Raw genomic sequence first — 25,000 nt, forward strand, 5'->3', positions numbered from 1 at the left:
TCTGGTTGCTTGCCAGAAGAACCAGTAATGCAGGCTAGAGGAGACAGAGAGCAGTGTATTGACAGAAAAATACTGGATCCAAATGCCAGATCTATAGGTGGCGCTGGCTCTCCATAAAAACCCATTTGGCTGATCCAGACCATGTTACAAATATCTATAAGAATCACTTAGAATGTTTGCAAACATCATTAAATGTAAGGGAGTACAACAATGGAAAAAAGACAGATAATTGTAACACTGGCTACCCTTCTATTCCTATGTGTATCTATGTGGCTGAGTTTTATAATACTGTATAAACCCCTGTAAAGTACGCGATCACCATTTCTAGCGCAGAGAGCTCGGCTACTGTCACATGACCAGAACGGAGCTGCGTCGAGAGGGGACTGTCACCTGACAGGGGAGTTTGTAGCCGAATGGAGTGTTTTTTCTTGATGTGGCATTCATTTCAAGTGAAAAAAAAAAATACAAAACAAAAGCACGTTTTGTTTCCTTGCAAAAGTAAATAAAACAAGTGAACAGGTAAGGTCATTCTGACACATCACACGCTGTGGAAATGACAGTTTCTCTTCGGCTTGCGTTTTTGTTCAACTACGAGACGAAAAAAAAACCAACAACCCAAAACATTGTGTGCCCTTCGTATGTAACATTGTACATTACAATACGTGCTGTTTGCTTAAGAAATATCAGTGTTTAAATTATAGATGCATTTTTACTGCACGGGGTTTGATTTTAATAAGACAAATATTTTCAGTAGGTCTAGATAAGGGTATGTATAGACTGGAATATGGTTTGGCCCTTGTGGCTAAATGCGAGTTACTGTTTTATATAGTGCGCATTAATTATGTGTGTTTAGGTAGATGTCTTGATGTTGTGACAGAGATTAACGTATATTTCCAAACTAAAACGTGTGCAAGGCATTATTTTTTTTTTAACCTCAGGGACGTTTATCATAAGAACATAAGAAAGTTTACAAACGAGAGGAGGCCATTCGGCCCATCTTGCTCGTTTGGTTGTTAGTAGCTTATTGATCCCAAAATCTCATCAAGCAGCTTCTTGAAGGATCCCAGGGTGTCAGCTTCAACAACATTACTGGGAAGTTGATTCCGGACCCTCACAATTCTCTGTGTAAAAAAAGTGCCTCCTATTTTCTGTTCTGAGTGCCCCTTTGTCTAAACTCCATTTGTGACCCCTGGTCCTTGTTTCTTTTTTCATGCTGAAAAAGTCCCTTGGGTCGACACTGTCAATACCTTTTAGAATTTTGAATGCTTGAATTAGGTCGCCACGTAGTCTTCTTTGTTCAAGACTGAACAGATTCAATTCTTTTAGCCTGTCTGCATATGACATGCCTTTTAAGCCCGGAATAATTCTGGTCGCTGTTCTTTGCACTCTTTCTAGAGCAGCAATATCTTTTTTATAGCGAGGTGACCAGAACTGAACACAATATTCAAGATGAGGTCTTACTAGTGCATTGTACAGTTTTAACATTACTTCCCTTGATTTAAATTCAACACTTTTCACAATGTATCCGAGCATCTTGTTAGCCTTTTTTTATAGCTTCCCCACATTGTCTAGATGAAGACATTTCTGAGTCAACAAAAACTCCTAGGTCTTTTTCATAGATTCCTTCTCCATTTTCAGTATCTCCCATATGATATTTATAATGTACATTTTTATTTCCTGCGTGCAGTACCTTACACTTTTCTGTATTAAATGTCATTTGCCATGTGTCTGCCCAGTTCTGAATCTTGTCTAGATCATTTTGGATGACCTTTGCTGCTGCAACAGTGTTTGCCACTCCTCCTACTTTTGTGTCGTCTGCAAATTTAACAAGTTTGCTTACTATACCAGAATCTAAATCATTAATGTAGATTAGGAATAGCAGAGGACCTAATACTGATCCCTGTGGTACACCACTGGTTACCACACTCCATTCTGAGGTTTTTCCTCTAATCGGTACTTTCTGTTTTCTACATGTTAACCACTCCCTAATCCATGTACATGTGTTTCCTTGAATCCCAACTGCGTTCAGTTTGAGAATTAATCTTTTGTGCGGGACTTTGTCAAAAGCTTTCTGGAAATCTAAATAAACCATGTCATATGCTTTGCAATTATCCATTATCGATGTTGCATCCTCAAAAAAATCAAGCAAGTTAGTTAGACAGATCTCCCTTTCCTAAAACCATGTTGACTGTCTCCCAGGACCCTGTTACCATAAAGGTAATTTTCCATTTTGGATCTTATTATAGTTTCCATAAGTTTGCATATAATAGAAGTCAGGCTTACTGGTCTGTAGTTACCTGGTTCAGTTTTGTTTCCCTTTTTGTGGATCGGTATTACGTTTGCAATTTTCCAGTCTGTCGGTACCACCCCTGTGTCAAGAGACTGCTGCATGATCTTGGTTAGCGGTTTGTAAATTACTTCTTTCATTTCTTTGAGTACTACTGGGAGGATCTCATCCGGCCCAGGGGATTTGTTTATTTTAAGAGCTCCTAGTCCCTATAACACTTCTGCCTCAGTTATGCTAAAGTTATTTAAAACTGGATAGGAACTGGATGACATGTGGGGCATGTTGTCAGTATCTTCCTTTGTAAAAACTTGTGAAAAGTAATCATTTAATATATTTGCTATTTTGCCATTTGTGTCTCTTAAACATTTAATCTCCTCTTTGAATGTTCTCTTGCTGTTGTAATATTGGAAAAACATTTTGGAATTGGTTTTAGCTCCCTTAGCAATGTTCATTTCTATTTCTTTCTTGGCCTTTCTAACTTCCTTTTTGACTTGCATTTGCAGTTCCGTGTACTCTTTCTGCTTACTTTCTTTTTGGTCCTTTTTTAATGCTCTATAAAGTGCCTTTTTTCGCTGAATATTTTTTTTTGTTGATCTATCAGTGAATGTTTAATTAAGCCTCGCAAAATGAAATAATTAAGAATTGTTGCATCTGCTCCTAACTCACCAGTCTCTGTCTGCAGGGTGCAGTGCAGTGGCTGAACTGAGGAATGTCGTCGAAAGGCAAGAAGCGAGTGGTTCTGCTGACCCGCCCTGAGCCGCCCAGCATGGATCACATCCTGGAGGACATCGCCAAGGCCTCCCCCAACGACCCCGTCTTTATCACGCTCCAAGAGACCAGCGAAGGTACTGGTCTGTGTGGCTCCTGTTCTTCATCCATTCCCCCACCTCTGTTCTGTTCGGTGCCGTTTCACTGCTCTGTGTATCTGTTAACCCCTTCACCTCTAATGGAAATTTACTTAACTTGAACAGTGTATTACTCCAAGAGCAATACTCAAGTCCCTGTTGGTCCGCACCACTTTTCAGAACTAAGATGGGGTGTTTATCTACTTGATTTCATTATTTTAAAATTGTATGTTGTACTGAATTAAAGCTTCCTGTGTTTTCTTTGCTGGCCAAAGGAAGTCATTTTCCCAGCTGGAATTATGTTTAACACACAGACATCTTTACTGAAACTGGGGCAGGTGAATCACACACAGTTAAATGTTTCACCTGAAAGAGAGCATTCTGACCAGCACAGACAGCATTGGCCTCCAGGTACTTTTTTCTCAAGGTGGTTCCGATCTTGGCAGAAATAGAAAACTCCCAGCCAGCCAGCCAGCCTGTATTGGTAATAAATTAATAAATATTTGGGTTGTCATGGCAGCTGTGGCAAGTCAAAATAAATTCTGATTATAATTCACTTCAGTTATTTTAATGTTGTGTTTCTTAATTGTTGAGCATGTTTACATTCATTTTAAATTCAAATACACTCAGTATGCACAATACTTATGTAGAATATAAAATCCCTATTGGTAGAATATGCCCCATATAAATGTTCATATTCTGAAATGAGTAAGCAGGATTTGCTAGGTAGTATATGCAGTAGTGTGTAGAATCCTAAAAGTCACCTTTACAGTAATATGTAGCGTACTGGTGGATTCTCCCAAAAGGTGGTGTAAGAAACACACACAATGAGCTTCATTTATTATGGGATTTCCACCTATGCATGCTAAAGATGCACAGTATTCAGCATCCACCAAAGATACATACAAACAGGGAATTCCAGAGGAATGGCAATTGTAACACAGTCTTCACTACCTAATCGGGATACTGATAATCTGGATTGCTGCTTAAATGGGATACAACTGTGGGAGAAGGTTCTTCCCAATGATATTAATGTCGTTTACTTGGGACGTCACTTTGTTTAATTGGGTTACAGTATTTTCAAGTGTTGAACGGAGATCGCTTTTCAGAGCAAGACAGGTCGCGTAGCGCAGTGCAGTGGGTGTGTGATTACACTGTGGCTTAAACCGCGTTGAACATGAGAAGGAGCTGCTGGAGTCTCCTGTGGTTTCTCAGGCTGCTGTTGCAAACAAGTTGTCGCAGGTGCCTCGTCCTAGGATAAGATTCTTTTACATTTGATGGAGAAATAAAAAATAAAAAAAAGATGTATTTAGCATTTAGTCATAATGTGATGTGATTTCCTTCTTTTTCTTTTCATTTAGAAACCAAAAAAAAGGGTGTGACTAAGGTCGTCTCAAATGTTTCTCGTTTAATTGGGACAGCCGCTTATTCGGGATATTTGTACATCTCCCGAGGTGTCCCGATAAACCGCCGCCTACTGTACCATACAATGTGCAGAACACATATCCCACATACTCGGCATATTGGAGCATGTGGGATATGAAGTGCATGTAATTGTACTGACTGGTGCACTTGAGCAACACAGGAGATGTATTGGTTAATGTATTACACTAAATAAAAGTCTGTTTTCCTTTGTTAAAAAGACTTTTAAATGTATTTACCTACTTTAAATGTACACATATCTAATAAAGTTTTTTTTTTTTAAATTAGGATTGCCCTGGTTTTATTGAACACATGTAAAGTATATCCAACAACATTTAGATCAAGTGAATGGAGATATTCCTTATAGTGTAGAATAGAAGGCAGGCAGCACTTTCTTACACAGAGTTATAAATGTATGGAATATCCTGCCAGGTCATATAGTAGGATCTAAAAAACTGGGAACATTAAAAAAGACTAGATTCTGTGCTTTTAAATTTGATCCCCCCACCAGCAGAGGACTTGTGTGCTAACAAAGGACAAGCCTTGATGGGATTAAAGCCTTTTCTCATTTTCAAACTTTTCTTATGTTCTTATGTGTAAATCCTGAACCCAATCCTTTCCTTCTGGACAGATCTGCCTGGCTCTGTGCGAGGGGGCGGTGTGGAGGCTGAGCTGGAGGGGCGGTACCAGCAGTGCCGGAGGTACTACCAGCTGAACGAGGAGCTGCAGGGCACACGCAGCGAGCTGGCGGCCAGGAGAGAGGCACTCCGCCGGGCCGGAGAGCAGCTGGAGCAGAGCGCGGCAGAGATCAAGAGCAGGGCGCTGTGAGACCCCAGCCAGAAGACACTTCACAAAGTTGGGCAACCTGTTCAAGCTGAGCCAGGGGCGCCAGAGCTAAGGGCAGGGGCTGGAGAGTGTGCTCCCTAGTGGGCAGTTTCGTACTTGAGCAACATTCATCTCAGATTCTGAGAACATTGAGGGTGTAACAACCAAGGCCTTTTACATTCAGTAAATAGTTTCAGCAATACTAAAAGAAACATAATAAATCCAGCAACAAATGTTTGTCATGTGATTTGATTCATTTTCTTGAAGACTTTGAAAAGGCTTCTATTCGAAACATTTTTCATTTAATTTATGAAGTGTTTTATAGGTATGGATGGAGTAAACATTGCACAGGAAGTGAATCTGTAGTGTGGTGGCAGGATACATTCAACGTGGAAAGTCTGGATCTACTATGGGGAGAAGTGCATTGATATGAGGTTTAAAAATGTTTACTTATTAGATGACAATGGGCATTCAACTAAACTTCAGAACTGTGTAAGAGGGGTTGAATTCTCTTGTTATCTTATTGAGTGTCTCCGAGTAACTTTTTTGTTGTTTCGGACACACAGCCTGCAGCTTTGGGATAACATGATGCTGCTTATTGCTAGAAGTGCAATAAGCAACCAGTCTCCTAATTGAATGTTGCACAAGTAATAATCAATGCATTCCTATTGAAAATGTGTAGAGCCTTAACAAAAGCCTTCCGAAAACAAGCCTGTGCATGTTATTGTACATTATTATATATGAACTGAGGCTGCAGCAATGGAAGTAAGACTCCTATTGCATAACAGTTTCACCCATTCCAGGTTTAAATACAAGCTTGATTAACCCCAGAGTATAGTTAACAAGCTCCTGTGTGTGTTATTAAACTCATAGTAAAACCAAGAATGGATCAAACTGCTGTGCAGTGGGAGTCCTATTCCCTGATGCTGACAAAGTAAAAGCCACTGTGATCAGTAATTGTTGCATTTCTACTCATTGTAAGTCTAGTTCATTCTAACAATAAACTATTTGCTTATTGTTTCTTTCTTGTGCTGTCTGTTTACAGATGGTGGACATGTTTGATTTTTCTAAAGATTTCTTCAGGTCTGCTCAGAGACCCAATCCACTCGGACTAGCTGTGGTCAATGCCCAAGCAGAAAACATTTTTTTTAAAGAAAAGACAAAAGCATGCATGAAATAAGTAAAGTTATCCTTTATTTAATTTTGAAAAAAAAAAAAAAAAAAAAAAAACACTAAGGTGCACTACATTTGAGCATTTGCAGTAACATTTACAGATCGCCTTTACCCCATGATAAGGGAGAGGGAAGGGTATGATTATTTACAGGCAGGCAGATGTGGAATTGTCCGGTGTCCCAGTCTGAGAGAGGAGCGAGACAGACACTGAAAACTCCCAGAGCACAACACCGACACACAGGACATCTAAAAAGGTGAGAATTCATAGCTGCATAATAGTACTGAGCGTGAGGTAAGAACACGCCCGTGGCAACACTACAGTGCCGAAAAAAAGTTTATGAACCCCAATGATAATTATGGAAATTCCATAGTTTTACCATAATAGCCTTCTTGAATCAAGATATTTTCTTAAATATCCAATAGGGTTTATATTAACCAATTCCATGACAAACAAAATGATGTATGAATTAGACAAAACAATGAGTAATTAAGATTCAGGGTATGTGAAAAAGTAAGTGAACCACAGACCACAGTCACTCTACCTAGGAGCAGTCATCCTACCAAAATCTCTCCAAGAACAAACCAGAAAATCGTCAAGGAAGTCACAAAGAACCCCAGAGTAACATCCAGATGTGCAGGCCACTCTTGGCTAGTGTGAGTGTTCATGACTCAGCTATCAGAAAAAGACTGAACAAGAACAGTGTTCATGGCAGGATAGCCAGGAGGAAACCACTGCTCTCTAAAAAGAACATTGCTGCCCATCTGAAGTTTGCCAAAGAGCACATAGATGATCCACATGACTTCTGGAACAATGTTCTCTGGACAGACGAGTCAAAGGTAGAACTTCTTGGCCTCAAACAGAACCGTTATATTTGGTGAAAACCAAACACTGTTCAAACAGAAGAACCTCATCCCAACTGTCAAGCATGGGGGTGGGAGTGTGATGGTTTGGGGCTGCCTCAGGACCTGGATGGCTTGCCATCACCAACAGTCATGAATTCTGCATTGTATCAGAAGATTCTGAAGCTGAACCGAAAGTGGGTCATGCAGAAAGACAATGATCCTAAACACACAAGCAGATCTACAAAAGAATGGCTACAGAAGAAGAAATTCCGCGTTTGGCCTAGTCAAAGTCTGGACCTAAACCCCACCGAAATGTTGTGGCAGGACCTGAAGCGAGCTGTCCATGCAAGGAAGCCCTCAAATGTCACTGAGTTGAAGCAGTCCTGTAAGGCGGAATGAGCCAAAATTCCTCAAAACCAATGTGAGAGACTGACCAACAGTTACAGAAAACGCTTAGTTGAAGTTTTAATTGAATCTAAAGGTTCACATTCTTTTTCACACATGGATATTGAATGTTGAATCATTTGTGGATGAATAAATGTTGAAAAAGTATCATGTTTTTGCGTCATTTGTTTAATCAGGTTATCTTATTTATTATTAGGACTTGGATTAAGATCTAATAACATTTTAGGTTTGAAATATGTCAAAATCCTGAGGGGTTCATAAACTTTTTCTAGGCACTGTATATAAACAGTATGTATGTGTATAACATAGTGCCGGCACCTGGGGTCGGTCTTTTAAAACTTGTAATCTGGAGACAGTGATCCAGATTTTTTAACCCTATATTTTGTGATCGAAATTACTTTTAAAGAAAGAAAAACCTGGTTTTGTAATCGTAATTATTTATAATCTGGATAAATGTAATCCAGCAGTGACATTTTCTGAAAAACCTGATCAAAATGGTCCTGATAAAAATAATCTCGATTGCAACATATAGGATTACAAAATCCGTATCATTTGTGATCCAGATTAAAAGTTTTGAAAAACCGGCCCCAGCGCATTTGTCCTGCTTGCTGTTCTGGGACTCTGTTGAAGCAAGCAGTCCTAGTGATCCCCTCACAGATGAAGGGGTCAGTGGATGAAAGACCTAACCCTCAAGTTAGTTACTGTGTCATGCTGAAGTTACGCAGAGCTGCAGAAATGGATGGAGATTTGGGTCATTCTTATATGCCTCCCATGCAACTATACCTGTATGTCTGTGTGATTCTGTACAAAAAGTGCCGAAAGGACTCAATTCAGATAAAATTTATCCGGGGGCAAACATTTGTGGAAGTCATTAGTCCATGCAGTACATAGAATGCCAAGGGTTCCAGCACAGGACATGAATACCTGGGGCTCAACATTCAGGAGAGGACAGCTCAGAGATGAAAAAAAAAAAAAAACAGATGATCATATTGCTTAGGCATTCTTTTTTGTAGAACACACAGAATCACTCTAAGCAGAATCGCTTTACCTGCACACAGTCATACAGCATGGCCGTAGAATAAACTGAATTAATAAATACTGTGTTTCTAATTGAACAAGTACTGCTGGGCAGAGTGGCTGGCTGTTTTGCATAAGCTTTTAATACACTATCAGGTGCAGTTCCATCTGTGTTATATAGTGCAAGGATATATTGTAAAATAGTGTTTTCTTTTTTGTTTAGCTTTATACATACATTAAGTGAAAATGCTGCAGATCACATTGAGCGGAAGCTAACTGCCCATTCAGACCTGGTCACCTGGTATAAGAAACACTGTGACCCCCTCCTCCAATCCCCTCCAAATGAAGGGGACAATCACATGGATCTGAACCCATTATAACCCACATAAGCCTTGGTCATTGGTCTTGCCTTGTGGTGCATCAAATGGAGACATCAATACTGGCCAGTTTCAAAGGTAACAAAGCAAAAGAGATTTCAAATAAATAACTCAAAATGGACAATATTTTATTTATAGGACTAAGGGAAGAAATGCTAAGTTCCAAACAAAGACATAGTCGAGTAGAAGTAAAGTCATGACAGCACTCGACTGCTGACATTCAAGCCACTGCATCGTTGCTCTTGATGTGGACTGTACTTCAAACCTGGCCAGGCAATGTGGCTTTAATACGAGATTTGAAGAGACGTCCACAATTGAGAACCAAGGCAATATTCTGTCACAGCTGTACACGGTGTAGGCAGACACTTCAGCACAAACTAATCACGCTGGAACTCCATGACAGACAAGTTGAACTCTTGGCAATCAGCAGGTGTTAAATCCACATTGCTTAACCAGATATGCAGCACAGTGCTGCAGGCAACTCTAGATTTTTACCGTCTTTGCAGATCTTTTTATATCATGTTACCCCCTCATTTGAGTACAGCAGGACGGGGGGGGGGTGGGGGGGGTGGGGGGGGGGGGGGGGGGGGGGGGGGGGGAGGGGGTGGGGGGGGGGGGGGGGGGGGGGGGGTGGGTGGGGGGGGCGGGGGGGTGGGGGGGGGGGTGGGGGGGGGGGGGGGGGGGGGGGGGGGGTGGGGGGGGGGGGGGGGGGGGGGGGGGGGGGGGGGGGGGGGGGGGGGGGGGGGGGGGGGGGGGGGGGGGGGGGGGGGGGGGGGGGGGGGGGGGGGGGGTGGGGGGGGGGGGGGGGGTGGGGTGGGGGGGGGGGGGGGGGGGTGGGGGGGGGGGGGGGGGGGGGGGGGGGGGGGGGGGGGGGGGGGGCTGGAGGAGGTCTTGGATGCCTGACGTTTCTGTTTCATTGCTGTTACTAGTCTTTCATGTCTGGCAGTAAAGAATACACAGCTTACAAATGCAACACATTTTACACACAGTCACAGTAGTGCTGTTAACATAACACTAAATATCCCAGGCCAAGACAGAATGAAAAAACAAAAGCTGCTGAATTTGGATTTCAATCTTATGCTGTATTGTACAATTTTCATTTACCTAATCAGATGACAATAACGGTAAAGTGACATTAAATACACAGTAAAAAAAAAAAGGGGGGGGGGGGGATAAATTGGATGCAAAATAATATAGCTTCGATGCAAACAAGCCTATAGAGAATGACATTGTGTCATTGTATGTGCACGAAGAACCCCTGTGGACAACTGCAATGGCTAGATAAGCTCCACCCCTCCCTTTAATGGCAAGACACTGCTTTAAGGAGGCCATGGTAACATTTATTATAGCAAAAATTGCTATGCTTCGCTACATTGAGCAGAATCATTTCAGCAGCGTATCAGAAAAGTTAACCGACCTCAGAATGATTTTCAGTTGTTGGTATTCACTTAGGTGACCTGATTCCAGAGGCGAGCCCTAATGGCAGTCAGTAAAATTCATTACGCTACCCAGCTGGTTTAATTATTACAGTCACAAAAGCCAGATCAATAACAGCTATTGAAAAAAAAAAAAAAAAAAATAACAGCAAGTTCCCTTTTATATAATATCTGTTTACAGAGTCGTAATGCAGCTATCAGTTCCTAGGAGGAGTGCTGAACTGACAAGTTGGCAGATTTCAATCTGAAATGCTGTTACAGTTCAGAATGCAGTCTGTGTGTTAACTAGGCTAGCCGGAGCCCTTACCTTATCCCAGGTAAGGAACTAATACTGTCCCAAGCCAAACAGCGCTCTACAGAGTTCAGTAGGAGAGTAGTCCTGGTTTCTGTGTAATTTGTGCATTTTCTTTAACAAAGGATTTAGTGACTCCTCCCTCTAGGTACAGAAGAGTTTCACCAGTTTTATTACACATTCAGGGCTGGACTGTTATTAAAGGGCACATAAGAACCTTTTTACGTAAGGTGTGTGTATTGTTTAATTTTTTTTTTTTTATTACGTTTTGACCACTTTTTAAAACTTGCATTCCCTGCCTCAAGGTAGCTTCACATGTACCTGCATGGACCTCTCAGTACTACAATACCCATCATCCTCCTGATTACATATGTTACTGAGATGGATGATGGGAAAACACACCTTACATAAACAGTTGTAGCCACACATGGGAACATGTAACACAATAAAATAAAGAGGTCCTTATGTGCCCTTTAAAAGGCATTTTGCAAAATGTAACAGTTTCGTAAACCTCCCTCCAACCAAAAAAATGAAATCCAGTTCAGATCTTGACTATAGAGAGGTGCTGTTTGGAGGAGAGAGGTCTCTGAATAATTTAAAGAGCTCTGATAATGTGCAAATTCCAGCACTGGTTCAATGTGGCATGGTTCACTTTAACTGCACACACCTAGAAGTAAAAATCCTCATAGCTGCATAGCTCAAATATTCCATCTTTTTTTTTTTTTTTTTTTTTTAACATTTTAACACTGCTAACTGGTAAAGTCTTATGTACAAATATAAAAAGTACAAAAAAGGTGCACCTTAAACCGCATCTCTCTTCAGCAGATTTCAGAATAGGTTTCCCTAACCTATTTTCTGACACAGTTGTCTGCCCAGAACTAAGCACAAACAATATCATGTCAAAAGTCTGCAAAGTATCCGGAGTCTGCCTTCTACAGCACCAAGTTTTGTACAGATTTGTGGTGGTTTACATTAATGACAGCGGTTTGCAGTATAAGTATTCCTGATGCACGCAGGGGGCCGGGAGGCACACTGGAGCTACCAGACATGGACAGTTCCAGGGGAAAAGGGGTTCATTCAAACAACGTTGAAATGCTGCTCCTGCTTCTTCCCTGCAAGCCAACCTGAGCAGCACAATTCATACCCAAGCAGTTATTTCAAGGACGGATGTGGCTTGGCAGTACGACGCCTTCCAGCTCTCCTGGCTTTTCGTTAATTGTTGGCACTCGAATCTGGATACTCTGCGAGCCGTATGCTATGGGGCTGGGAATGTAGTTGAAAGGGGTGACTCTGACCGCTCTGCTGGGAGAGCTCTGTCGGAAGTGCCCAACCCCTCCTGTGTGCCCATCTCCCGGGTTGGAGGAAGAGGAGGTGGTGGTGTTGTGGTTCTTAAACTCAGCCAGCTCCCCCTCCAGAATGGGTATGCTCCCTCCAGAAGCCGTGCTGATCTTCCTGTAGGGGACACTCTTGGTGGCCTCTTCTGTGATCGCCGGGGCCTTTTCCATGCTGGGCGAGGTGCTGGAGTTGGTTTTAGTGATGCAGAAGTTCTCTGTCTGCACGGTGGCGTCACTCGTTTTCCTGGATGGCTTTGACACAGTGGGCAGTTTCCCGTGCGGCAGCGGCATCTGCTTGTGCCCGTCGGGGGATGGCAAAAGAGGCAGAGCAGTGGAAGGAAGCGTGCTTTTCAGGATATGGGGTACATCTTCATCCCGGATTCTCCTCCAGGTGACTTTGCTATTCGCCCGTGGGAACCCCTGCTGCATTTGTCTCTGCTGCCTTGTCTTTCTGTCCTCCTCACTCTTTGCCTTTCCACTGGAGTCAGAGGAAGATGACAGAATAGAGGAGGGGCTGGTGACCCTCTTAAGCACATTGATGTGAGGAGAGGAAGCGTGCCTCTTGAAGGTCTCTCTCTCTTGTTGACATGCTCCAGGGGCTTTCTTCTGGGGGACCCTAGAGGGGCTCTCAGAACTGGTTCTCCTGGCCGGACGTTCCCCATCTGGGTATTTGTCCCCGGAGCTGGCTCTGGAAAGTGGCTGGCCTTGCCTCTGGCTGCCCTGCCCTTGTCCCCCTGCTTTCAGCTCTTGGCAGCGCGAGGAGCAGAGGAACACAGCCGGTGGGGTTGTTTGGGTTTTTCGGGGGGAGGCAAACTGGGACGTGGGGACTGATCTTGAGGAAGGGAACTCACCCCTCTGCCTCAGTCGGCTAGGGGACTCCTTAATGAAGGTTAGCTGCCTCAGGAAGCCAGATCGGTCAGACTCGCTGCCAGTGGAACGGGTGGAGGACTTTCGGACCAGCTCCAGTCTGTTTGAGGTCAGAAACCTCTTTCCTGGCAGCTGTGTGGTCGGTCTAGGGCCGCTGGGGGGCTGGTTATTCAGGAAAGGAGATATAGTCCTAGACTGTCCGGTTTGCTTGCTTGAAGCCTGCATAAAGGGGATGCGGACGGGGGACTTCTGAGTTTTTTTGTGAGCTGGTGATTTTGTGTTCATATTAGTCTTGGGGGCCGGAGGTGTTGCAACGCTGTTAGTTTTCCTCTCAGCAGTGCGATTGAAAGGCTTGGTTGGCAGCTGTTTGCCAGCTTGTGTGGGGGAGGTCAGCTTCTTTTGAGGCTGCCTTGATGGTGTTGAGTTTTGGGATGACCCCAAAGATCCCCCCTTCGTCATTCTGGCTGGGGGTGTTACACTCCTTTTCGGCACACTGAGATCGGCCATGTCTCCGGGACGTCCTATTCTGTGCAGGCTCAGAGACCTTTGCTGGGCCAGGTTGGGATTTTTTATTGTAGTTTCAGTCTTAGGTGAGGTTTTGGGTGACATCTTCTTTGGCGTGGACCTCTGTGGGCTGGCAGTGTTCTTCTTTGTGGTGGGCATATAGATCACCGTCCGGCCCCGGAAAACAACAGGCAAGTTAGGTACTGGCTTACACTGGCCAAAGTCTAGCTGTGTTCTGGAATTTCTGCTGTCTGCTATTTTGGGGCTCTTGCCATGTTCCTTACTGTCTTTCTGTGCCACCTTCTTCTCCCTACTCTCCAGGGACAGCTGGATGGTGGAACCCACAGACATTCCTGACATAAAGGAGAGGACGGACTCTGATTCAGAAGAAGGTTCTTTGGCGAGTGAGGCAGCCTGGAGCTTGTTCACAACAGAGTTGGCTCCTTCCTGGATGGCTCTCCACTCCACGCTGTTGAGGTCTGAGTCTTTGTCAGATGCCATGTCGTCACTCCTCTGGTCTCTAGCCGAGCTCCAGCCTTCCATAGCTTTCTGCAGGTTGCTCCTCAGCTTCTGCTTCCTCTCGGCTTTCCTTCTCCGAGCAGAGTGCCGTCTCCTGTGCTTGGGCATGGCTGAGGTGATGCACCTCTGCACCGAGTCATCCTCTGAGTCCAAGCTGATGGAGCTGGGTGAACTGTCCTCATCATTCATAGCTCTGCTTTTTATACTGTGAGCACTGGCAGCATCACGGGCCCGGCTCAAAGCTCCCTGACGCCTGGTTTTGGTCCACACTTGGTGAACTTTTCCTGAGTGTTCCTGTAGATCCACATCACTGAAGGAGCTCAGCGAGGAACTCAGGGAGTAGCATGGAGGCGTTTCATCCATGATCATATTGTGCTTGACTTTACTAACCATGCCTTTTTGCCAGTGGAATGACTGGTGCTGGTGCAGACCTGCCTCAGGTATGGTCCGTGCAGGAATGCTTTGGCCAACCTCCTTACCATGCTTCTTCCCACTACTCGTCACCCTGCAATCCTTCCTCTCTGCATCCATCAGATCATTATCGTAAAAGCAGTAAATGGCTTCCTCAGTAGGTGTAGTGTGGCGCATTGACTGGAATGCCACGTTTCCATGGACGTACTCCCTGTCAAGCTGATTCTGAGTCTGGCTCTGTTTTGCTCCTGCAGTTTGCTTCCTGACAGAAAGGTTCAAGTTGGGCAGGTTCTTGGGCTGGCTTTGTTCCCGTCTTTGGTAGAGGTGGGCAGCGGTTTGGTCTCTGCTTCTGTCCTGGGAACCTGTCATATTCTTATTCTGCACTGGCATTCCCTGTGCTGGCATCACTCTCTTGACAACTGTGTTTGACTTGTTACCTGCCATATCACCATGGCCAGCCATACTGGTGGATTTCAAGAAGTGGGAGAACGAATGGGGATCGTCCATGCTTTTCCCTTTCACTGGAATCAGACCCTGTCTTTCCATTCTCCTAACCCGTTGGTCTTTTAAGACTTGCTCATCCTTGAGGGGGTACTGAAGGGTTTCATCGCTTAGGGATGCAGCACTGGAAAAATTTACTGGTGTTCCCTCAGCTGAATCTGTAAACGAGGAATCATCTTGGAGGAAATCTTGATCAGGCCTGCCGTGCTTTCCAGAAGCAATCTGAGTGGCGTGAGTAGGCACCAGCATATAAACGGGTAGCTGCATGGACTTGCGGGCTTGGGAGTTAAGGACCTGGGTGGACAGACTGGACATCAGCGTGGTCTTGACTTTCCTGAACTTCGAAGGCATGGCCGAGTTAATGCACTCTTTCAGAATCTCAATGTCGTCATCGGAGTCACCCTCTCCATATCTCTCTGTAGACTTCTCCAGCCCCAGCGGGGAATGTTTCTCCCCAGCCTCCTCCCTTTCTAACTGGTTTTCTGTAAAGTTGAGGCTCTCCTGAGCTGGGGGGAGAGGCATGAGCTTGAGCGCCACATCCTGCTGGATGTAGTGCTCATGAAGCGGCAGAGCACTCAGGCTGGAGGCACAAGAGAAGTTCTCGGTGGGCTTCTCTACAGTGAAGTAGATCATGGTGTCCAAGTCTGGAGGCAAATTGAATCGCTCCTTGAAGTCTGCGATTTCCATGAATTTGCGGAGGTTGCTCTCCCATTGCCCTCCTTCCCTCTCCTGCCCACTGGGATCCAGGCAGCAGGGGGTCTTGCTGCGGCTCGGCGGCATGGTCTGGCCTGGGCTGTCAGGTAGGTCGCTGGGGCTGATAGTGCCACTAATCATCTCGCTGCACGGGTCACTCTGGATGGAGCTGTCAATGGATCGTGACTCAAAGCTACCCAGCGAGCTCACCGAGCTGCAGCGGCTCATCACCAGTGGGGTTTCATGGATGTAGTTCTCCGAGGAGCTGGAGGGGGTCATGTCTTCATGCCTAGCTGGCGAGACCTCCCGGAGGAAGACTTTCTCCCTTTTGACAGGGCAGGGGATCTCGATGGACTGGGAAGAGGAGATGCTGCTGCCACTTATGAACTGCTTCTGCTCAGGGACATCCAGGCGGTCTTCACTGAGCTCTTCAGAACAGTCTTCCTCTGTCTTCTCTGGTTCACATTCTTCCACTTCAATGATCTCCAGCGAGGAGTCACTGTCCAGCTCGTTCTCGCTGTGGCTCTGCCCGTCGAGAGCTCCGTCCCCTGAGGACAGAGAGGACAAGGAGCTGCAGCGGGAGAAGCTGATGGGAGTGTTCTCCACCGAGTACTTCTGCACAGTTTCCAGCTGGGCCAGGGTTGGGCTGTGGGCTGACCCCATGTTGGACAGCTTGCCTAGGGTTGTGCTGTTTACTACAGTTGGGAGCCAGGCTTGTCTCCTCGGTCCTTGGGGTGCATGGGGGCTCACAGGATTTCTAGAAACCCCAAACTTAGATACGCTCTGTATCAGGGGGACATGCTGGTAGGATGGTGAAAGTTTGACGGTTGGCACACTGGCTTCAGAGGTGTTTGATGTCAGGGTAGCCGGTGTTGGTGCAGGTGGTTCTTGGCTTTTCTCTGTGCTGCTTTGATTTGGCACTCTTTTCCCCTCAGCTGCCCTTTCCTCTGCATCCTTGTGGTTCTGGCTGCTTTTCGCCACCTTCAGGTCCAGCCTGGTGGGCCGTCTCTGGATGGTAGCCGACCTTGCCGAGGGCCTGACCTGGTCCTTGCTGCCACAGTAGCTGTCGCTGGTGCTGCCGCTGTTCAGACTGTCTGTGGACAGACTGGTGTAGGCAGTCTTGAGGCGCAGGAGGGCATGGGCCCTGCTGAGACGCTCCCTCCTGGCAAAGCTGCTGGTGTCCGACAGCCGGCATGGGGAGCAGGACTTGGCTCTGGCTTCGTGGAGTTCGTCTGAACCATACTGCCAGTCCACAAAGTGATCCTCGGAGCTCAGACTGAAGCTGTCCTCCGAGGATGTGTGCATGGTGATGTCCTCCACCAGTTTGTCAATCTTGGCTACTGTGGTGGAGATCTTCCTGGCCAGCTTTTCTGCTGCCAGGGAGACCTCGTCATCCTCTGGCTGGCTCTTCTTGCATTCCTCTGGCTGGGTGTTGGAATCCCTCTCAAGTTCTCCTGCCTTCTTGCGAGGCTGACCCTGGAGGAAGTTAGAGGAGTTGAGGAACATGGAGATCGCAGAGAAGCTGCTGGTGTCCAAGCTGGTGGAGTTATTAGGAGCCTCTTCATCGTCAAAGCAGCCCGAATCCGAGGTGTAGTCCTTAGATAGGCTCTCGATGTGGCGTAGGGGCTTGTTGATGCTGGGGTGCTTGGGGCTCTGCTGCTTCTCTATGCTGTCAAAGGTCTTAGCCAAGTGTTTGGCATCCAGCTCTGCCTCCAGAGCCTTCTGCTTCCTCATGTAGAGGGAGGGCATGCAGGAGCCTGGTGAGATGACGGCAGCATCCTTGTACTTCAGCGGCCGGTTGGTGAGGAGGTTCCTGAGAGCCGCGGCACTGCCCATGGCGATCATCTTGTGCTTGGAGTTGATGAGGTTGCGCAGCATACTAACCGCCCCCAGGTCCCACAGCAGCTCCTGGTCCTTGGGGCTCCGGGCAGACAGGTTCCATAGAGTGCCGCAGGCGTTGCTCACGATGGTGAGGCTGTGGGATCGCAGGTGCTGCAGGAGGGTCTGCAGGCAGTTGTGGTCTCTGAGGATTTGCCTGGGAAAAAAAGGAAAACATGACGGAATCAGAACTCAGACAGAAAACATTTCAAATTAATCGCTGACTGGCAACACGATATTATTCCTGCTGCGTTTACCGATAGTCCTCTCGGGTAGCAACAAGGCTGGAGATGTTCCTTAAGATTCCTCCACCGCTTTCAATGATAGCCAGAGAGTTGCTCTGGCACTTGTAGGTGAGCGTGCTGACCAGGAAGCCCAAGGCCCCGTCCACAGAGCAGATGGACACCTTGTTCTCCGTGCTGTGGGCAGACAGGTTCCACAGGGCACTCAACAGGCTCTTCAGGGTCGATTCCTGGAGGTTGGGAGAGGGAGAGGGAGAGAGATAGCGAGCATTCAGTCTCATTGACATTAAATTAAACATGGATTATATCAGCCTGTTCATTCAGTAAGTGTTTGCTTAGTTGTTTCTCGAAAAGTTTATTTTATTAATCTCATGGGATTAAAACTCAGATTCCAATTGGCTAATGCAAGTTCAGATGACAGTGTGTGCCGCTGTCCAAACTGTCGACTGAGCAATCAAGTTCCTCTGCATGCCAGATTTATCTGGATAAATACTTTAAAAGATTTTAATAAATAAGACTGTCATAAAACAGATATTGACTGCCGTTTCCACTTTGTAGTGGAAAACTGTTCCCCTTGGTTTGATTGGTGGCTGTCCGTCACTATTTAGCCCTCCAGGCAACACTTTTCCACCATATGCCTGAATGCCAGTCTATATTTCTAGATCGATACGTTCTTCTTTGCTTGCTAAATGGGGAGCCCAGTTTTAGCATAGTGTCTGAATGTTAGTTTACTTTTTCATGATGCGAGTTGGTCTGTAGACAGTGGGTTCTCTGCGGGATATTCTCTCAAGTGAATGTCCAGGAGGTTCTCCAGTTTGTGTTATGGAGACGGGGGTGAAGGTATCTCACCTTGGTTGCCTGCAGGGCGCAGGTCATCAGCGCGGCCACGCTGCCCACCTCCCGCAAGATCTTCTTGCTGTTGATGTCCGCCCGCCACGACAGGTTTCTCAGGATACTGGAGACAACCTGCAGAGGAAGGGCGTGGGTCTCGCTCAACAAGGCTAGAAAGTGTACTCATGACAGCACTGGCCAAAATGTATTGTCTACTCAGTTTCTTATAAGTTTTACTTTTTATTTTGATTGAGTGTTTTGAAATTAATGTTGCTTAAAATACAGGAATCTAGATCTGCGACAGGCTTACCAACTGAGAGAAAAATAGTAATTATACTGTATATACTTATTTAAAAAATCTAATGCACCAGTGCTGCATACCAAATTTCCATTTCAGTTGAAGGTTGTAGGAAAGTGAGCAGGCTTGTGCTGCAACTGGGATCATCCCCAGGAGACTCTTACCTGGTGCTGCTCCTCACTGTCTGAAGCCAGCTGGGCCACGATCGCCTGCAGGCAGCCTTTCTTTGAGCAGAGCATAGCCTGGGCAGGAAAACAACCAGCACTGAGGTATACTCAATTTGAAATGTCACATCCTACCGTATGTCCAGCGGTTTCATAGCATTAACAGTTTGCCTTTTTACTAAGAAATCTACCAGTTAAAAACGACAGCTGAACGGAACGAAACCCCCTGGACGAGTGCCGCCGCTCCCCTACCTTGTTGACCACGTCCCCGAAGGTGAGATTGGTGAGTGCCATGCCAGCGTAGCGCCGCAGTGCCGTGTTCAGAGGGTCGCTGTTCATGCCGTACAGCTCATGGTCCAGCTGAGTGAGGTCAGCCACTGCCTGCAGCCCACCTGAGACACACACACAGATGCAAAAGTGATTTAAATGAACACACACTCATGTAAATTGAGTTCCCCTCTCAATTTGATATACAAATAGCAACAATGACATCTGTCACAGCAAAGCTTCCATATCCAAGACTGCTGACATTACTGTTTTTAGAGAACAGCTGGAGGAAGTGTGGGTTACTTAAGTAGCAACCCCCCGGTTTATCAGTGACCCAGGACAAGCTATAGCACCTGGTACCAGATTAGAAACGTTTTCTCAGTGTCACCAACCTACTGTAGCTAAAGACACTATTAGATGACGATATTTAACAATAACACTGTTTTACTGTTTGTTTTCAATACACAAGTTCATTTTTTTTTTTTTTTTTTTTTTTTTTTTTTTTTTTTTTTTTTTTTAACACACAGATCTAATCTGATATGGATATTTTTATTTATGAAAAACAGTAACATTTCCATTCTGAAAAAAGCATGAAATTCAGCCAAGAGTGGGCAGTAACTAATGCCAAAACAAACTGGCATGCAGGCTTACAAAAAGATAAACCCAGGATCCCGCATGCAGTACTGAAATGTGCTCAAGTGAAGTCAATTATCAAAGAGCTTCATTCTGCAATATGAAAGTGGTTTCAGCCAGGCAGGAAGGGCAGCGCGCTCACCCAGCTCGTTCATGGCTCTGCGGTACTCCTCCTCGAAGGACAGCTTCATCACCGCACACATGGCCTGGCAGATATGCGGCTCCACAGGGTCAGGGAGGGCTGGAGAAAACAGGGAGAGAGAATCCATCAGCCTTGGGGATGCAGCCCTCAGACAGACAGACGCACACACAGGCACAAACACGCACACAAAAAGAAGCAGGCAATTTCCTATTTGTTTTGAGAATCTGGCCCGCCCTTGTACATAGGCTCGCGGACTTTAGGGTTAAACCTTCCCTTTAGATTGTCCTCACAGTCTTGCCAAACCCATTCAAACCCTGAATGGGATCCTTCAAAAGAGCCGTACTGTGGAATTCACTGAGAAACACGTGGCTGAAAAGCCATCACTTGGTCAGCCCCGATATAAAGCATCCCTTCAATGGCTGACTCCAGCAGCACTACCCACCTGTGCTACTGTTCTTCCCCTTCAGGGCGGCGATGTTGCGCTGTGCCTCCAGCCAGTCCCAGCCCCCCTCACAGTGCGCACGGATCTGCTCCAGCACATGCAGCACCCTCATCTCTCTGTGCGCCTGGCCCTCGTCCTGCTGGGAGTACACCATGTTGTGCAGGGCAGCGCTGGCGCGGTTGCGAGCTTCTCTGCTGCAGCCTCCTGCCCCCGGCCCCGCCCCATCGTGCAGGATCTGCACCAGCAGGGGCACGCAGCCGGACCTGCGCATGGCCAAGCAGCTCTCCTGGGAGCTGGACATGGTCAGCAGGGTGCGGGACATCTCCTCCCGGTCCCTCGACGTCAGCATGGACAGCAGCCAGAAAACCATCTCCACCTGGGCATCCACAAGGGGCAGGAGAAGAGAACTGAGCAAGATGCAGGGCACTGCTACAGTGTGTAAGTCATTACATTGTGTGTAGGGGGCTCCTGTTATTAGAAGAGATCTCATTCGGTTTGGACAAAAGGACTGTAAAGCAAAAGGTAAGCTGTTCTGGCTGCTCAAACTGGTTGAAATGATCAGATATACTGGAATTCTTAACAGTGATGAGAGTAAAATGTCATTTAATTAGTATTATTTACATTTCACTTTTCTATTTTAGGTTCTTCGCAATTGTTCCGAGTTATTTTTCCCTACATTAGAGTTTGTCGTGCCGGGACCAAACAGACTTCCTCATTTCATTAACACTAGGAGGCAACAGGTGGCTGTGTGGTCCAGTGATTAAAGAAAAGGGCTTGTAACCAGGAGGCCCGCGGCTCTAATCCCAGCTCACTCACTGACTCACTGTGTGACCCTGAGCAAGTCACTTAACCTCCTTGTGCTCCGTCTTTTGGGTGAGACGTTGTTGTAAGTGACTCTGCAGCCGATGCATAGTTCACACACCCTGTAAGTCGCCTTGGATAAAAATGTCTGCTAAATAAACAAATAATATTAATAATAATTCACATCATGTGACAATATGACATTTCAGCTCTGCCAGTTCTGCTTTCTTTGCATTTATATAAACTGAGAGCATGTTGGGCTGGCAAGTTGAAAGGTCATATTGTCACATGATGGAACTCTGTACAGTCCTGGCACTTAGGATTCTGCAGACAAGCTCAAAGCCAGGTGAAGCTATTTCAGTATTGCTTGATAACAACTTTAATTTGCGTTACCTTGTAAGTAAGTAATACTAATAATTTAAAATTTAGTTACAGGGTAAATATTCATACATAACCATGAAAATACTACATTAGAAGAGACTTTGTGCCTAGTTTTCCGGGAGTAATATTCACACAGAGTCGGGTACAGCTTTACTTTCAACCCATTTTAGCCTGCACTGAACATGGCAAGCAGCTTACATGCATGTCATTGTAAATGACTCCGTCCTTACTTTGCTTCCCTTGTCGCTCAGTGCTTCTGAAACGCAGTTATTCGCTGTGCTCTCGGAGTCTGGGAGAACTGGTTTCCCACAGGCATGGATCTGAAAAGAAACACAGAGTAACAATGAAGCCCTGCCAAAACACTGTCAATAAGGCGTGCGACCTCCACTAATTCATTCAGAAAAGGTAGTGGTGTAAAGCAAGGACTGCGCTCCAGAATGGCTTAGATGTGATATTTGGGAGTCCCACATTAAACATCAATACCTAGTGCAGGCTTTGATGCTCCTGCTGTCAGCGCTCTATCCAAGCCTATCAAATCTGCTGTCTTCCACAGAGACAGGGAGCTGCAGTCTATACTACATGCCAGTGATATGATTTTCTTGCCACATTAATCAGGTGTGAGAGTTGCAGCTCTTTGACACAGTTGCGTGTGCTCAATGCAGGGTTTCCCACTGTGGGACCCTCTACAGCTGCCGGTTTTACGAGCAAGATATTATTTTATATATACACATATATATTTAATAATCTACTAGGTTGTATATGTACAGCGTACGAGTAATTTTAAACAAACTAGGCTTCATAGAAAAGACAGATTATCACTTATTTCATATAATAGATTCTGTATTCAACGTAAATCCCTCTTCTAATAACAGAACCCCAAGCCCTCAATATGACAATTAACATCATGTTTTCCATCAATTGCCCATGGACTGAAACAATAGAAACCCTATGATGCAGACATCTCCCCCAGCAAAAATGGTATATCCTATTCTCAGAAAATAGCATTCACTGCCACCAACATCAAATTGAAGGTATTCAAGGATAAATAAGCCCCCCCCCCCCCCCCCCCGGAAAGCCAACGTACCTTTATAACTACTTGGTGAGCAACCCTGACATCTCCCCGGTCCCTATTCCATCGCCATAGCAACCCTTTCAGCTGCTGCAGCCACTGAATGCGCTCAGAGAGAAACGTTTTTTCAGACAGAACAGGCAAAGGGCTCGGCTAGACGAGACTAATGCTGCTCAAGGATGGAAGAAATGTGTGTGTCTTGGGGAAGGGCGGGGGGGGGGGTGTCTTTCAATTAGTGCTTCACCCACCCAAGCGCAAAATACATTCAATTCAAGGCCTGGGGGTCGTTTTTGATTCTCTTGGTTTGCCTCCACCCCCCTGAAGCCTGCAACCAGACTGCAGACAATAAAACATGACACCTAATATAATAATAATTCAGGTAAGGCCAAGAGAGCAATGGGAGGAGGCAGGTCATTTTAATGGCTTGTTTTCATACCTCTAGTTCGCTCCACTGAAGGAGGTAGGGAGAGTTGCCAGGGATTAGAGCTCAGCTGCGCTTGACAGGCGCGTGCAGCCACTCTCAACCAACCAATCACAGCGCAGGAGGCTCAAGCCCCAGCCTATTCTGCATAGCAACACCCTGGCAGTGAGCTTTTTACTACCAAACCACTAGATCTGCTGATAATGTGAGGAAAGGGGCAAACTGCAGCTCAGCACAATGACCAGCTGCACCACCTCAAGGTTACAGTGATTAGAGGTTTGTTTGGTAGTGTTTAACCCTTTGTTCTAAGGTACACAGAGTTGCATTGGTTCAGAACTAAGAGGTGATAGTACAAGTCCACTGGTGCAATATTACTGGGTACGATTTCCCTATCTTAACATACCAATGGAATCCCAATGGTAGGAACACAATATATATCACGGTATTCCAGGAACACACAGCAATATTTGTTCCAATTCCATTGTTAGTAATGCTGTGCTCTTCGAGTGCTTCTGCTATAGGGTTTCTCCAGGGTGATACACCGGAATTAATGTATATTGGGGAATATTTCCAACAGAGCCTGACTATTTCCTCAGGTTCATAAAACATGCATCCCCAAACCCAGCAGGGCTGACTGTATGATGGGGGAGGGAGAGAGATCAGAAGTAATCCCTACCCTGCAATCTGACTAATAGTGTTGTGAAGGGGTTCAGAGAAATGAATTACCATGCCAGTGCCAGTAGGGTGCAGGGCCAGTATAGAAAGCACTGGTTTGATTTGATTTGTCTGGAAGGTGTTTAATTGGGGAAATCAACAAGCCCAGTATGTTCTCCAGTCATCACTGCTGAGGCTGCTCCTTGTGAAAGGACAAGGTCTGGAAGATGGGAACTGACGACCAAAAATGAAATATTTACGTGGAAGTTTAGGATTCAGTCCACATGTGACAAGTAGATTTCTGCACATATAAAACAACTTCTATTGTAAATATTTTGGTCATCAATTGTAGGCACAATTCTCAACTTATAGACCCCCGGTCCAGGGCTTCTCAAAAGAAATCTCAAAAGAAATCTCAGTTTCTTAACTAGACCCTTCATTTAAATAATAATTTGCTTAATTCAACCTGTAATTGTTCTCAGCTCTGAAAAAGATTTAAAATGTTACAGCTAACTAGAAATTTGCAACTGTTTATGAGCAGGAAACAAGTGAGAAGGTCTAATTAAGCAACGATTAGTTCAATTAAGGGTTCAGTTAATTAACTGAGAGCTCAGTTGGAATGAAAACCAGAAGACACAGGGGGTCCCCAGGACCGGGGTTGAGAAGCCCTGTCTAGCCCCCTCAGTGATTTGTACTGGCCTGCTGATGAGCTACACAAAGCCTGATTGAATTCAACTGTAGCCAACAGAAAACTACATAACTGCATTTAAAAACAGAGCTGTGAAAAACAAAGCTATCTGTCAAAATAAATAAATAAATAACATTTTTATATGTGTCACTGGTACCAGGCTGGCAGGGCTCATCCCTCCCTGTGTCAGTGTCACTGGTACCAGGCTGGCAGAGCTCATCCCTCCCTGTGTCAGTGTCACTGGTACCAGGCTGGCAGGGCTCATCCCTCCCTGTGTCAGTGTCACTGGTACCAGGCTGGCAGGGCTCATCCCTCCCTGTGTCAGTGTCACTGGTACC

General features: G+C 45.6%; 2 protein-coding genes across 2 annotated transcripts; one reads left to right on the top strand and one right to left on the bottom strand.

Moving 5' to 3' along the window:
* The first annotated feature begins 377 nt into the window (after positions 1-377).
* Positions 378-6,396, top strand: LOC121301237 (UPF0449 protein C19orf25 homolog). Its single transcript, XM_041230398.1, has 3 exons — positions 378-519; positions 2,970-3,132; positions 5,186-6,396. The coding sequence occupies exons 2-3, from the start codon at positions 2,997-2,999 to the stop codon at positions 5,380-5,382; spliced, it is 333 nt and encodes a 110-aa protein (XP_041086332.1). The 5' UTR covers positions 378-519; positions 2,970-2,996; the 3' UTR covers positions 5,383-6,396.
* A 4,972-nt stretch (positions 6,397-11,368) lies between these two features.
* LOC121301651 (adenomatous polyposis coli protein 2-like) lies at positions 11,369-21,433 on the bottom strand. Its single transcript, XM_041231215.1, has 7 exons — positions 20,649-21,433; positions 20,207-20,305; positions 19,417-19,556; positions 19,165-19,242; positions 18,721-18,837; positions 17,887-18,101; positions 11,369-17,786 (listed from the first exon to the last, which is right to left on the bottom strand). The coding sequence occupies exons 1-7, from the start codon at positions 21,136-21,138 to the stop codon at positions 12,080-12,082; spliced, it is 6,846 nt and encodes a 2,281-aa protein (XP_041087149.1). The 5' UTR covers positions 21,139-21,433; the 3' UTR covers positions 11,369-12,079.
* Between the last annotated feature and the right edge of the window lie 3,567 nt (positions 21,434-25,000).

The sequence above is a fragment of the Polyodon spathula genome, chromosome 27 (assembly GCF_017654505.1).
Source record: "Polyodon spathula isolate WHYD16114869_AA chromosome 27, ASM1765450v1, whole genome shotgun sequence".
Classification (NCBI taxonomy): domain Eukaryota; kingdom Metazoa; phylum Chordata; class Actinopteri; order Acipenseriformes; family Polyodontidae; genus Polyodon; species Polyodon spathula.